This window comes from Anastrepha ludens, chromosome 3 (genome assembly GCF_028408465.1).
Source record: "Anastrepha ludens isolate Willacy chromosome 3, idAnaLude1.1, whole genome shotgun sequence".
Taxonomy (NCBI): Eukaryota; Metazoa; Arthropoda; class Insecta; order Diptera; family Tephritidae; genus Anastrepha; species Anastrepha ludens.
The window spans coordinates 129,737,560-129,750,617 of NC_071499.1; the positions used below are offsets into that span (position 1 = coordinate 129,737,560).

Sequence of the window (13,058 nt, forward strand, 5' to 3'; positions counted from 1 at the left end):
TGGTTTTTGCATCACGATAATGCACCGTCTCACACTGCACTCGTTCTTCGTGACCTTTTCGCCAAAAATTCCACGCATATCGTTCCGCAACCACCGTATTCGCCTGATTTGGCTCCGTGTGACTTCTGGCTATTCCCAAAACTCAAGAGACCACTCCGGGGAACGCGTTTCGAGTCGATTGAGGAGATAAAAGCTGAATCGAAGAAGGTGCTGATGGCTGTACCGGAATTTGGCATGTTTCGGGGATTGGAAAAATCGTTGGCATAAGTGTATTTCATGGAGAGGGGATTATTTTGAAGGGGATGAAATTGATTTACAAGAATAAATAAAGATTTTTCATTTTACAACCAAATTCACCTTACTTTTTGCCCACAGGTAAAAAAAGAAAATATTAATCCTGGCAATCCTAATAAGGATAATGGAAACTTTTATCAAATTATTGCATTGTCATCGGTCCTTGATAGGTGTGCAAAATTCCAAGTCGATCAGATTTTTAGAAGCCAGTGAAAATTAAGCGCAAAGATTCCGTTACATACATACATACAACCCGACCTAATAAAAGTGTGTTAATAATTAGCCCACGTGAATGTTTAGCGATAAGTATTTTTTTCTTTCATTATTCCCATTGAGTGCCAGCTCATGCTTCTTGATCTCTATTGCTAAGAGGGTTTTAGAGGCAGTGAAAATTGTTTTCGCTAAACCAAGGGCTAAACATTTTCTAAAAGAGATGATATTTCATTTTTTTTAATTTTTTTGTCCTCACAGCCTTGCGCGGATATGCATATGTATGCAAATAAATCAACGCATAACCGACTGTTGTGTGAACGACATATGCAAGTCCAAATGCTTCACTGTGCTGCCGGGGGATATGCAAAGTTTATATTGTCGACGAGAGACGCTGCCTTAGTAACCTTTTCTTTGCTCAATTTTTTACTGTGCGCCCATGAGTGGCATGCCTCCACAGCTAACTAACGATTAAGTTATATATAAAGTACATGATTTGAGGTGTGCAACTGTGTGAGTATGTAGTTCTTTATGTATTTATGCACATAGGTATGTATGTATGTATGTACAAATGACTGCGTGGGCGGGAGTGAAATTCGTTAACTGCGCGTGTGTTGATTATTCAGAATAAGCAGCATTACAATATTGATGGCTAAGAACATAGTATTATCCTTCTTTCATGTGTATTTTCATCTTTCAATTTATTTTTTGGGTAGTAAACAAAGATGATAAGGATTAAATTAAGGCTATTTGTAGAATCAATTTGTGAATTTCTTCGTTGGATTTACATATTTGATCCTAGTAATATTTTTTATAAATTGTTGATACATATTAACCCTAATCCCATGTCGGTGGGTCGTTCGTGTTCGGCCAATTCGTTGAGAAATCATAAATTTTTTATGAAACTACTGCACGGTGCATGTTTCATACCATTTGTTTATGATAAAATTTTATTAAAATAAAAAATGTTGGACAAATGTCTGCGGATATATTTAGCTTAGAAGATACCTTATAAATTATTTCTAATTTTCTGTTGGCGTTTTATAGTAGAAATAAGCGCCGGGCGCGCGCGACCCATCGAAATGGAACAACATGGGATTAGTGTTAAATTAGGAACTTTTCACACTTGCTTATGAAAATATATAAAAATTAATAATATTTATAACTTGCCTTCTATTAAATATTTGCAGTAGACGACTGCAATATTTGGCCACTGCTTTGTTTTTTTTTTTTTTAATTTTTCATACGAGGTTGACGAACTTGCCAAGTCACTCTAATGCACACCATTAAATACATAAACCCAGACATGCTGCGATCGGCACAATATGACGCCCATACTTTGGCATTCATGCAGTATAAGCAAGCAGATGTCAAGCGAAATTATCACACCACAAACACATAGTCAAGTTACCATTTTCACCGCCATGCACCTGCATTACCGGCACCACCCACTGCTTTGCTCTGCAGCTTACATATTCCTATATAAGACGAGCTGAATAAATGATTGCTGTGTACAAATTGAATTAATTCAATGAATTTGCATTGTAAAGCGGGAATGAGTGATAAGAAGCACAAGAGTTGCAAAGCGGTCAGAGTGTATGTAAATATGTGCGATATTATGTACATGCGTGTGCAACTACATATGTATGTATAGTAGATGCGACCGAAGAAAAAGTGTAGCGAGTATGATTGATGTATAATACATACATATATTTATGTATAGACGAAAAAAATATGTATAAAGACAAGGTTTATAAGTTAAATATACGTATGTATGCAAATTAGAACCTCATACATATGTGCACATAAGGAGTACTACGTATGTATGTATGTGCACGTATGTCCGCTATTAATTTTTTTAATATATTTACCTTCTTGTATTAATAATAAGTTTGGGCTTTTATATATATAATCAATAAATGCATACATACATACATAAATTCACAGCCCCAAATCCAGCTTGGAGTTCGCGCACACTTTGTTATACTTCAATTAATATAAACTGACAAATTGTGTGTCTTTCTATTGTTGTAGTCATTTTGAAGTGTTGTATGTACGCCTAAACACACATGAGAACTATAGAGACGTGGAATTGTTTATCATCGAACCGACTACAGAGAGTGTTATACAAGCCACATACCCACATACGAGTAAGTATAATGCAATGTATGTATGGGTGTACAAAGGTAAATACGTATGCCGGAGCCAGCGATTTATGGCAATGCGGACGAAAAATTCTCAATAGGCATCTACACAAATGCTTTTAAATATGTACAAAAGTTTTTATATATGCATACACTCATACATATCTGGGTATGTGTGCATGCACGTAAATACTATATGAATGGGGCTGGTGAAAGCTCACAAATCCGCACACCAAATTGTAATTGGATTCAAGTTGCGCTCGAATAAATTGGAGTGTACTTAGCGCTGCGGCGAGTGATGCTTCATGATTTGTGTTGTTAATGTAAGAATTAAAATGTTGAAACTGGAATTGAATATTTGTTAAATTAAGTTTCTACAAAAATGTAGTAGTTCCGGCGCTTGAATGATAATGAATATTCCAAAGCTTATTCGTCCTTTGATTTAAGCCGTAACGATTCAAGCCAAGTCATCAACCGCACGCAGCACGTGTCCAGTCGTGGAATTTACTTCACAAACATCTACGTAACTCATTCGGTGACTATTTTAAAGTTTGTTTGGAGAACGAAAAATGAAAAACCAAAGAATATGAAGTTTTATAAAATTATTTCAATGTTCTATCAGGTTCTTTGTATCCGAGCATACGAGTATTGCAGCCATATTTAAATTCAACTGTCAACTTTGTGGAGTTCCCATATTGCAGGGTGATTAAGATTCAATAAAATGCAAGGTAATAAGAAATTCGCAGCACTATTTATTTATTGCATTTTTATGACCTTATTGCGCATAAATAGAAATAGTAGCCCACAGTAAGGTTTAACGATAAGTAATTTTTTTTTTTGTGTTTTATTAAAATCTTGATGAGTTCTGCTTCAGGGCCTCAAGGTCAGTCACGATGACTTTTCCCACTTCTCTTCTTTCTCTTCACATACAACATGTCAGCGATTCGCTTTATTAGCGCTATGCGAAGTAAAATTGCACAAAAGACAAAAACAATTAAAACGCGCCCCTTAAATACAACAAAATATTGGCATTGAGATACAAGCTAGGTACAATTGTTACTCAACGCAGCCTGCTACGCTTCGCCAAGCATAACTATGAACGGAAGTGTGAAATAAAACGTTAAATTTAATTGAGAGGTGATGTTAAAGCGTCTAAAAGTATGCAACATTTATGTGAAACGAAAAAACCGTCATATGAACAATCCCACGACTAACCAGAAATCATGTCGTCCCCTTTCTGTGTTAACCTCGTTCCTTCACTTTTTTCGAAATTGAGATTTTTAGTGTAAAACACTCCTTAGCACCCCTGTTACGTAAAACAAAACATACAATGTTCATAATGATTATAGAATTTTTTTCAGAGCGTTTCGATTTTTCCCGTATCTACATCTTCGAATTCAAAAACCTCGTATCTACTGTAAGTATCGTATCAAATAAGTTTTCATAGAAGTTAAGTAACTCTAAACATTTTTATCGATTTACTAAAAATTATGATTTTGTAGATACGAGGTTAACACAGAAAGGGGACGATGTATTAAACAAACATCAACATTCCCATGGCAGCCGGTTCTACGTTACCGGAATAACTCGGATTTTCCCCGACCAAGGACTGCCGCCCCAGTAAACTAGCCCTGTCTAGCGTACCGTATCCCACCCCCAATCTTTCGTCACAGGAGCAACTCATTGCAGCAAGTTTGCTCCAAATACTTCTCTTCCGGGCTGGCGTCGAACCCAACCCTGGACCAGAAGTATTTTACTGCTGCATTTGCCACAAACGGCTCCACCCGAACTCCACCTCGGTTAGGTGTAATAAGTGCAACGGGTGGTGCCATCTTAAGACCTGTTCAGGGAGTGGTCCACAAAGTATGTGGCCACGTGTTGCTCCCGCTCACAGGCGGTCCCCGCCTCCACGGCTACACTGCCCTCAGTGTCGGCACATCACACTGCCGCCACTAACAATACCTCAATGGTCAGGAGCCCCCAAGAGCAACACAACTCCCTCTCCAACCCACAACCCTCCTGCTCCTTCCCCAGTGCGGGGACAAACCAGCAGCTCTTGGTCCCCCGCACAGTCTGCTCCGTGTGCCAGACTGTAGTTCCTCGGAACTTGACAACTGTCCAATGCAATTCTTGCAGTGGCTGGTGTCATTTTCGGAGGTGCTCCGGCCTGCACACCACCCGTGAGTGGACACGCGACTACGTTGCCCCCTGCGGCAGAGCTCTGCACCCGCCACCGCCCCCAGTGGCGTGGCCACCAGCCAACATCAGGCCACAACCTTTGTTGCGGAACGCACAGCAGGACCAACGCAGACAACATCACGCATCCCTCACCCCCCGAGTTACGACAACACTCCCGCGAAGCTTCAAGCTTCTACAACTAAACTGCAACGGACTTACGAGCAAGATTGACGAGATAGTCGACTTCATGAGCCGGTTCGGAATTAAGATAGCTGCGGTCCAGGAGACAAAACTGCACGCTAGCTCGCCCCTGATCACCAGGGACGGCTACAATGTGCACAGAAAGGACCGCGAGCGAGATAACGGTGGTGGCCTAGCGTTCATAGTCCACCATTCAGTGCAGTATCGCCTTATCGATGAAGGCATCGACCGCAGGGACAGCACCTTAGAACGTCAAGGTATAGCTGTCCGGTCAGGCGATGCCGAGCTCGAAATATATAACATTTACATACCCCTTGTCACCTGCTGTCCGGCAGGATATCTCCCTGATATTGGAGCGCTCATCAGAGGAGAAAACCGATTGGTTGTAGGTGACTTCAGTGCGCATCACGATCTTTGGCATTCAAGCCTGCCAAATGATCGTAGGGGACAGCAACTGGCAGAGCAGATAGACGACTCGACATTCAGCACAATGAACGACGACGCCCCCACCAGGGTAGTGGGCAATTGCAGCAGCTCGCCTGACCTAACAATTGCTAGCGCGGGTCTGATAAATAGCATAACGTAGCGACCTATGCTATCGCTTGCATCAGACCACTTGCCCATTATCATCTCGATCGAGAAACCTGCCGACTTTGTTTCCGCGGACCACCGGTCATACACCAACTTTAACAAAGCTGATTGGACCAGATTTCCGGAATTTACTGAGGACATCTTCGCAGCTCTACCCACTCCAACCGATGTGCGCGCAGGCGAACTCGCATTCCGCAAGGCGATCACAGCCACCGCGGCTCGCTTCATACCTGCTGGACGGATCCGGGAATTACGTCCCAATTTCCCAGCTGAAGCAGCCGTTCTGGCGATCGAGCGTGACCGCCTACGCCAGGCCGATACCGGGGACCCTCGTATAAAGGACCTCAATTTGGAGATCCGGCAACTGGTCACCCAACACAATTGGACCAAATGGGTAGAGCATCTGAAGTCCTGTAACTTCACTTCTGGTGTGAGCAAGCTCTGGTCCACCGTAAGGTCCCTGTCGAACCGGACGAAGCACAACGACAAGGTGGATATCGCCTTCAACGGTCGTACTTCGTCGGACCCGAAGAGATGCGCGTGCTATTTTAGCCGGCAATTTATACTGCATCCTCCGGTCGACAGATCCAAACGTTGTGCCACCAGACGGTTGCACAAACTGACATGCAACAGTGCACCGCTTACTTTCACCAGTGACGAGGTTCAGGGGGCCATCAAACACATGAAACCATCTAAAGCCATTGGCCCTGACGGATTAAACATGCTGATGCTGAAGAAGCCGTGTCCTTTGGGAGTAGAATTCCTCACCAAGGTCTTCAACTTGTCCATGGCCACTCTCATCACTCCTGATAATTGGAAATTAGGGAGAGTGGTCCCACTACTGAAGCCAGGGAAACCCGCCAACCAAGGGGAGTCTTATCGTCCGATAACTCTCCTTTGCCCAGTAGTGAAGACGCTTGAAGCCCTTCTACTCCCACTCCTCACAGAACACCTGACTCCAGCCCTCACCAGCATGGTTTCCGAAGAGTGCACAGCACCACCACGGCACTCACCGTCATAAACACCCAGGTAAACCGTGGACTAAACCAAAACCGCCCCTGCGAGAGGACTGTCCTAGTAGCGTTGGACCTACAAAAGGCTTTCGATACAGGCAGCCACGCCACGTTACTAAATGACATTTTACAGTCGACACTCTCGCCAGGGCTGAAAAGGTGGACCGCGAACTACCTGAGTGGTCGTCACTCGTCGGTGATATTTCGAGACCAAACTTCAAAACAGAGAAAAATAAAGCAAGGAGTACCGCAGGGTGGTGTCCTTTCACCCTTGCTTTTTAATTTCTATATTTCGAAACTCCTCCAGCCACCAGAGGGAGTCTCACTGGTCTCATACGCCGACGACTGCACGATAATGGCGTCGGGCAATGACATTGATGGCCTATGCGCCAAAGTAAACGACTACCTCGCCCGCCTTTCTCGCTTCTTCACTGCGAGAAACTTAAAACTTTCTCCCACTAAATCTACGGCGACCCTTTTTACCACCTGGACAAAGGAGGTCAAGCTGCAACTTCAAGTGCACGTCGATGATACCCCAACCCGACGGTAAATAACCCAAAAATATTGGGAGTCACCTTTGACAGCTTGCTCTCCTTCTCAGCGCATACAACCGCTATTGCAACGAGAGTACAGAATCGCAACAAGGTCCTCAAGTCGCTTGCCGGCAGCACTTGGGGCAAGGACAAAGAAATGTTGCTGTCGACTTTCAAAGCAATAGGCCGACCGGTTCTTAACTTTGCTGCGCCTGTCTGGTCGCCTGGAACCAGTGATACGCAGTGGACGAAGCTCCAGACCTGCTAAAATACTGCTATTAGGACCGCGACAGAATGTCTCCTGATGTCCCCAATTCAACACCTGCACGACGAGGCTCACATGCTCCCTGTAAAGGAGCACAACAAAATGCTCGGCAAGCAGTTTCTGTTAGGGTGTTACCGCAGACCTCACCCATGCAGACACCTGCTTGTGCCAGAGCCACCTCCCAGGCACATCAGGAGACATCTCCTTAACTACGTGGACGAGATCCAGGAAAAAACTGACAGACAACTCCAGGATCAGACAGTGTACAGACAGGCCATAAACGACATTCATCGGGAGACCCTTACCAACTTCTTAAGCTCCCGACCCCCGAATGCCGTTATCGGAGTCCAACCACCACATATCGCAGACGAAGAGCTCCAGCTTCCCCGAGAGTCCCGCGTAACTTTGGCACAATTACGTTCTGGATACTGTAGCAGGTTAAACTTCTACCTATCCAGAATCGACCCCGACATACTAAACATATGTCCAGCATGTGAAGGCACCCCGAACGACACTAACCACCTTTTCACATGCCCTATAAAACCCACTCATCTAACACCTCTCTCCCACTGGACCCAACCCGTCGAAACAGCTAGTTTCCTGGGCCTACCGTTAGATGAGCTAGACGAAGACGACCGGTGATTACACTACACTGACAGGGCGAAGATACTGCTACAACAACAACAAAAACCACAACAAAAACCACAACAACAACCACAACAACGACGATGTGTTAAAATCGTTTCAAAGTACATTGACATGAATATTAATTAGATAGGAATTAATTTTACAAAAAAAAATTTAATTCATGATCTAAAGTTTGCAATGAAGGGGATGATAAACTTAGCTTATTTTAAACTAATCCATGTTCTGATATTAAAAAACCCTAAGCCATACACTTCGTTAAATGAAAATACGATTTTCTTTTAAAAAAAACAGCGTCCAATTGATTTATTGAACTTTTTGTTATAATAATTTGCTGTAGTGTTCATCAAACGTTGTTGTCTGCAACAACGCGTACACAAAATCAAATCAACTGCCGTCCTTTTCTTTCAATTCACTCCCTTATTCACTTAGATTACAAAACATCTATTCGGAACGCATCATCTTCTCTTTTTGTCGCTGCATCTTCTTCTTCGACAGTTTTTTCTTGGCTGGCTCATTTTCAGACGCCTTGGACACGATCGCTTCCTTTTCGGTGAGGATTACCTCAACGTGGCATGGCGACGACATGTAGGGGTTGATACGACCGTGAGCACGGTATGTGCGGCGACGCAGACATTGCGCGCGGTTCACTTGAATGTGATCGATAACCAGACGATCGACATCGAGACCTTTGCAGTCAGCATTGGCTTCGGCATTACGTAGGAGCTGCAAGAGGAATTCAGCCGATTTCTTTGGCCAGCGACCCTGGGTAGTTTTCCATTGCTTAGCTTGTGCGCAACGACCAACACCACCGTTGAAGCGACGGAAGGGAACACACTCCTTTTGTTCGATGACAGATTTCAAGAAACGCTGGGCACGACGCAGAGGCATGCGTTTGATAGCCTGGGCAGTTTCATGAGTGTTCTGTAAGTGGAAAGATAATGCAAATATTTTTATTTCAATATAAAATTTCTATAAAAAACATGAAAATAAGTTTTATTAAGGTGGTTTATGCGACAGGTCAGGTAGTGGCCGCGTCATAAGAACTGACAAACGTCACTGTTTTCCAGCAACTTTACTTAATCCGAGCATTTTTATTTAAAATTAAAGGTTAGAGCAACGCTTAATTTGTATATTTTAAAAATGCCGGACAGTTTAACATGAAAAGATCTTTTAATTTTGTTTGTTCAATTGGACAGGTAGTGATGAATCGCAGTTGCAGGCGTATCTATCACTGTTTTCCCATCGATTTTTTCTAAGCATAAACATTTTAGCCGTGCATAAGTGTCAAATGCACCACTAAACGCATATTATGCTATAAACTGTTTTATTGGTTGTCGATAACTGCTGCAAATGCATTGTGACACAAGTTCTAGACGGCAAATCGTAGGTGTTAACAATTCACCAGCTGATTCTTGGCCGCGGCCCATAAGGTGCTGCATTTTTTATTCTAGCATCTTTGCAAAAGTGCCAACAAAGTATATTTCTTTTACGCACTGATTTGAGATGCAAGTTAAATATTTTTATTCCATAGTTTACTGTTCAGTAAGACAGGTAGTGATGAATCGCAATTGCAAGGCGTATTTACCACTGTTTTCTTGCTGATTTTCTCTAAGCATAAATATTATAGCGGTGCATAACTGATTTATACACCACCAAACACATATTTTGCTATAAGTATGACTGGATTTTCAAGTATATTCAACGGTACTGAACTCCGGTATTCCTGCAGCAGGCTATCGGCAACCAAACTTTTGAGTTTATGTTTAAATTGTAGCACAAGTTCTAGATGGTTAATCGGTAGGATTGACAATTCTCCAGCTGATGCTTGGCCGCAAGCCATAGGGCGTTGCATATTTTCTATAGCATCTTTGCAAAGTATATTGAAAGTGGTTATCTTTCAAGCACTGATTTAGATGCAAAATACACTTCCAAACATTTTCGTGTAAACAAAGTAAACTAAACAAAGCATGTTTGGGTGCGCGCATTGAATAAGAGAAAGGCAGTTCCTTCACTTTTAATCAAATATGTATCCTCCTCAGCATTTTTAACTTAATAAAACACAATCATTACAAAAAGTGGCACTACTCATCGGTATATGAAAAATACTCACCTTGAAGTGCACACGTAGATTGGGTCCGCGCGCCTTGCACGATTTTGTGGCATTCTCTGGCTCCCGCGAGTACCGTCCCATTATTGTTTAATTTCTGCAAAATTACAAACGCACACATTTTATTGTATATTTTCATTTGGATGATGAAAGCAGAGTATGAAATACATAGCGCCACTTTAAGGCACTACGTGAATCAATTAGGGAAAATGCATATTTGAAAAACTAAATTACACTTTCCCATCATCACAGTTACTTATATTTCTTGTTTGTTATATCTATTTTCTTGGATGTTGAACAATTTAATTTTTCACTTTGACAAAATCGTACCTTATTCGTGATGAATTAAACCGGAAAAGAACCTATTTGACACCTGTCAATTAGTGGGTAAGGCAGTGTCACAAGGCTAATGTCATTGTAATTCAACACGAGGTAGTGGTGACTTTGCAGGGTTGCATGTGAGTTATTTGCATTTAACTAGCATTAGACGTTCAGCATTCCATAACGAGTAATAAAATACCAATGAGCTCTTTAAGTTATTTCGAAATCATTCTATTAATTTTGTATACTATGAAACATGAGCTCAACATAGAACCAATTCCCGTCGTTATTAGAATAGGTTATTTCATTACGTCAACAACGAAGCCTCAGCCCTCACCGACGAACACAAATGGTTTGAAAGATTGAAACTCAAAAAGCCGCTTCATCTCTTGCAGTAATCAACTCCGTTGTAAGTCTTGAGCAGAGCATCACTATATTACTCGTATTATACAAAAAAAGAAAGAAAGAATAAAATTGTTCGTTAGTTTATTTATTGCAATCTAGTTGTGATAATAAAAAAAATATTCTCTCTTTTTATTTATGGTTGAGTTGCTCTTTTCGGTGCTACTGTATCAAGAATGATAGAGAAGAAGATTGCGCCTTTCGAATTCCCCGAGTCGTAAGAGTCCATCAATAAACAAGCAAAAGGAAGGCAAATATTGTTTGCGAAGAAGAAGAGTAGGCAAAAACAATGGAAACCACGAAACACCAGAAATTATACGCACACACACATACTTTGTGGCCACGGCGTCTTCCGCATAAAAACGCAAAAAACTGCATTTGGAGGCTTTATATTCATTTTTGCTCTCATAATTCAACTCATAATTCTCTACGCTAAATAAACTTTGCAATTCATGCTATGAAATATTTTGAGCCAAATATTGCCAACATCTGTGAAGTAATGGGCTGTCATTTTGCATTTTGACTGCCAATTGGTCATTTTTTGTGACGTTCAAATTAGCAGTATCTTTAACTATTTTAGTTTCCAGACTGTGCACTTCCCTTCTTTGCAAAAATTATTCACCCAGAATCTCAGCGTCCTTCTTTTACCTCATCTGCCATCACTGACGACATTTTCAAAATGGCAATAACATAACATGGCAATGTTCGCACTTAAAATACTGCCATCGCATAATGAAACGAGTATTCTGAACAAAATATTACTAAAAACTAAGAGAATTTAAAATAGTTGAGTAAATACATGTTGCAAGCAGCAACCAGTTTTGTTTAACTTCTAGTAGTGTGGTAGTGTGTCGTTCATTGCATTTTTAATGATTGTCTTCTGTATCAACAGTATTGGTGCTTTCTTAGAAACGTAAGAGTGTGGCCTCATCTTAAATCCCACAGTGGCATCTGCAGTTCATGTTCATAACAATTTTGGCATTTCATCCAGGGAACGTAATAATACGCTCACATATAAGTAGATGATCTACTTTTTCGTGCTTAATTCAAAATACGTAATTAAAAAGTGAGATTTCCCATACAAAATTCTCTCTCCTAAAATCTGAGATTTTAAAATAATCCTAGATAATAACCATACTTTTTGGCACGCAACCCTGTGTTGTCTATTTAATATATCATTATTTTTACGCGTCTAAAGAAATACGTCAAAATAAAAATTCAATAATAATAATAATAAAAATAGATCCGGCAAGGGAAACAGGTTTGTAGACATAATTCGAATAACATTTTTGTTAGGTAGTATTACCTATGCATTCATATGCACCGAAAATATTTCATCAAAATGACTTCTATGAAGAAAAACCTGAAACTAGCTGATTGTCAATTTTGCAGCTAATCGCCATATGTGAACGGGTAGATTAATTTTGTGGATTTATTGGTAATTAATGCATATGTGAACGTAATTTAAATGCAGAGAAAATAAATACAGCAGAGGCAAATTCACTTATTAATTTAGATCAATCGCTTGGAGTATTACCAGCGAAGCCAAGTCGGCCATTCCTAATTTCCTAATGCCATGCTATTTCATGAATAATGAATTTGATATCTCATACCGTTGTTGTTTTACTTAAATTTACAGCAGAGATAGAAAAAAAATGGGATTGTGTTGGTGATAAACGTAAAAATCAATCCAGCTATTGTCCATGTTACTTCATTAATTTTAAAGAATGACTGATTGGAAGAGCGTGAGGAAACTTGCGAAATGAGGGGCTACAATTGTGTTGTCATGTTACCAATGACGTAGCAGACAAATTTACCCTCACAAACTTGCTTTGGATGGCTAATTTGTATAATCCATCATTCAAGAGTTAAAGGGTTCCTTATACGATTGTCGTCCCGCCCACAGTGTATACAGTGAGCCAAGTAGCCAAAACAAAAAATTTAAACTTACTTATTTGACAATTCTTTTGAATTCATTAGCTGAAAATTTGCATAAGTGTCATTAATGAAATGAATTTTTAGTTGTGGAAGTTGAGGGGGAAAATATATTAAACAGTATAAAAAAGTAAAATTAAAGAAGAAATGCCACGAAATTAGAATTTTTTGTGTAAAAGCACTAAGTATTCTGACGCGATGTAAAAAAAAGAATAT

General features: G+C 40.8%; 1 protein-coding gene and 1 pseudogene across 1 annotated transcript; one reads left to right on the forward strand and one right to left on the reverse strand.

Annotated features, from left to right (window-relative positions):
- Positions 1 to 5,484: 5,484 nt before the first annotated feature.
- Positions 5,485 to 6,872, forward strand: LOC128859378 (uncharacterized; annotated as a pseudogene).
- Positions 6,873 to 8,348: 1,476 nt separating this feature from the next.
- LOC128859233 (60S ribosomal protein L17) lies at positions 8,349 to 10,604 on the reverse strand. The gene is made up of 3 exons (XM_054096059.1): positions 10,515 to 10,604; positions 10,188 to 10,281; positions 8,349 to 8,998 (listed from the first exon to the last, which is right to left on the reverse strand). Exons 2-3 carry the CDS (start codon positions 10,266 to 10,268, stop codon positions 8,519 to 8,521), a joined length of 561 nt encoding a protein of 186 aa, XP_053952034.1. The 5' UTR covers positions 10,269 to 10,281; positions 10,515 to 10,604; the 3' UTR covers positions 8,349 to 8,518.
- Positions 10,605 to 13,058: the final 2,454 nt, after the last annotated feature.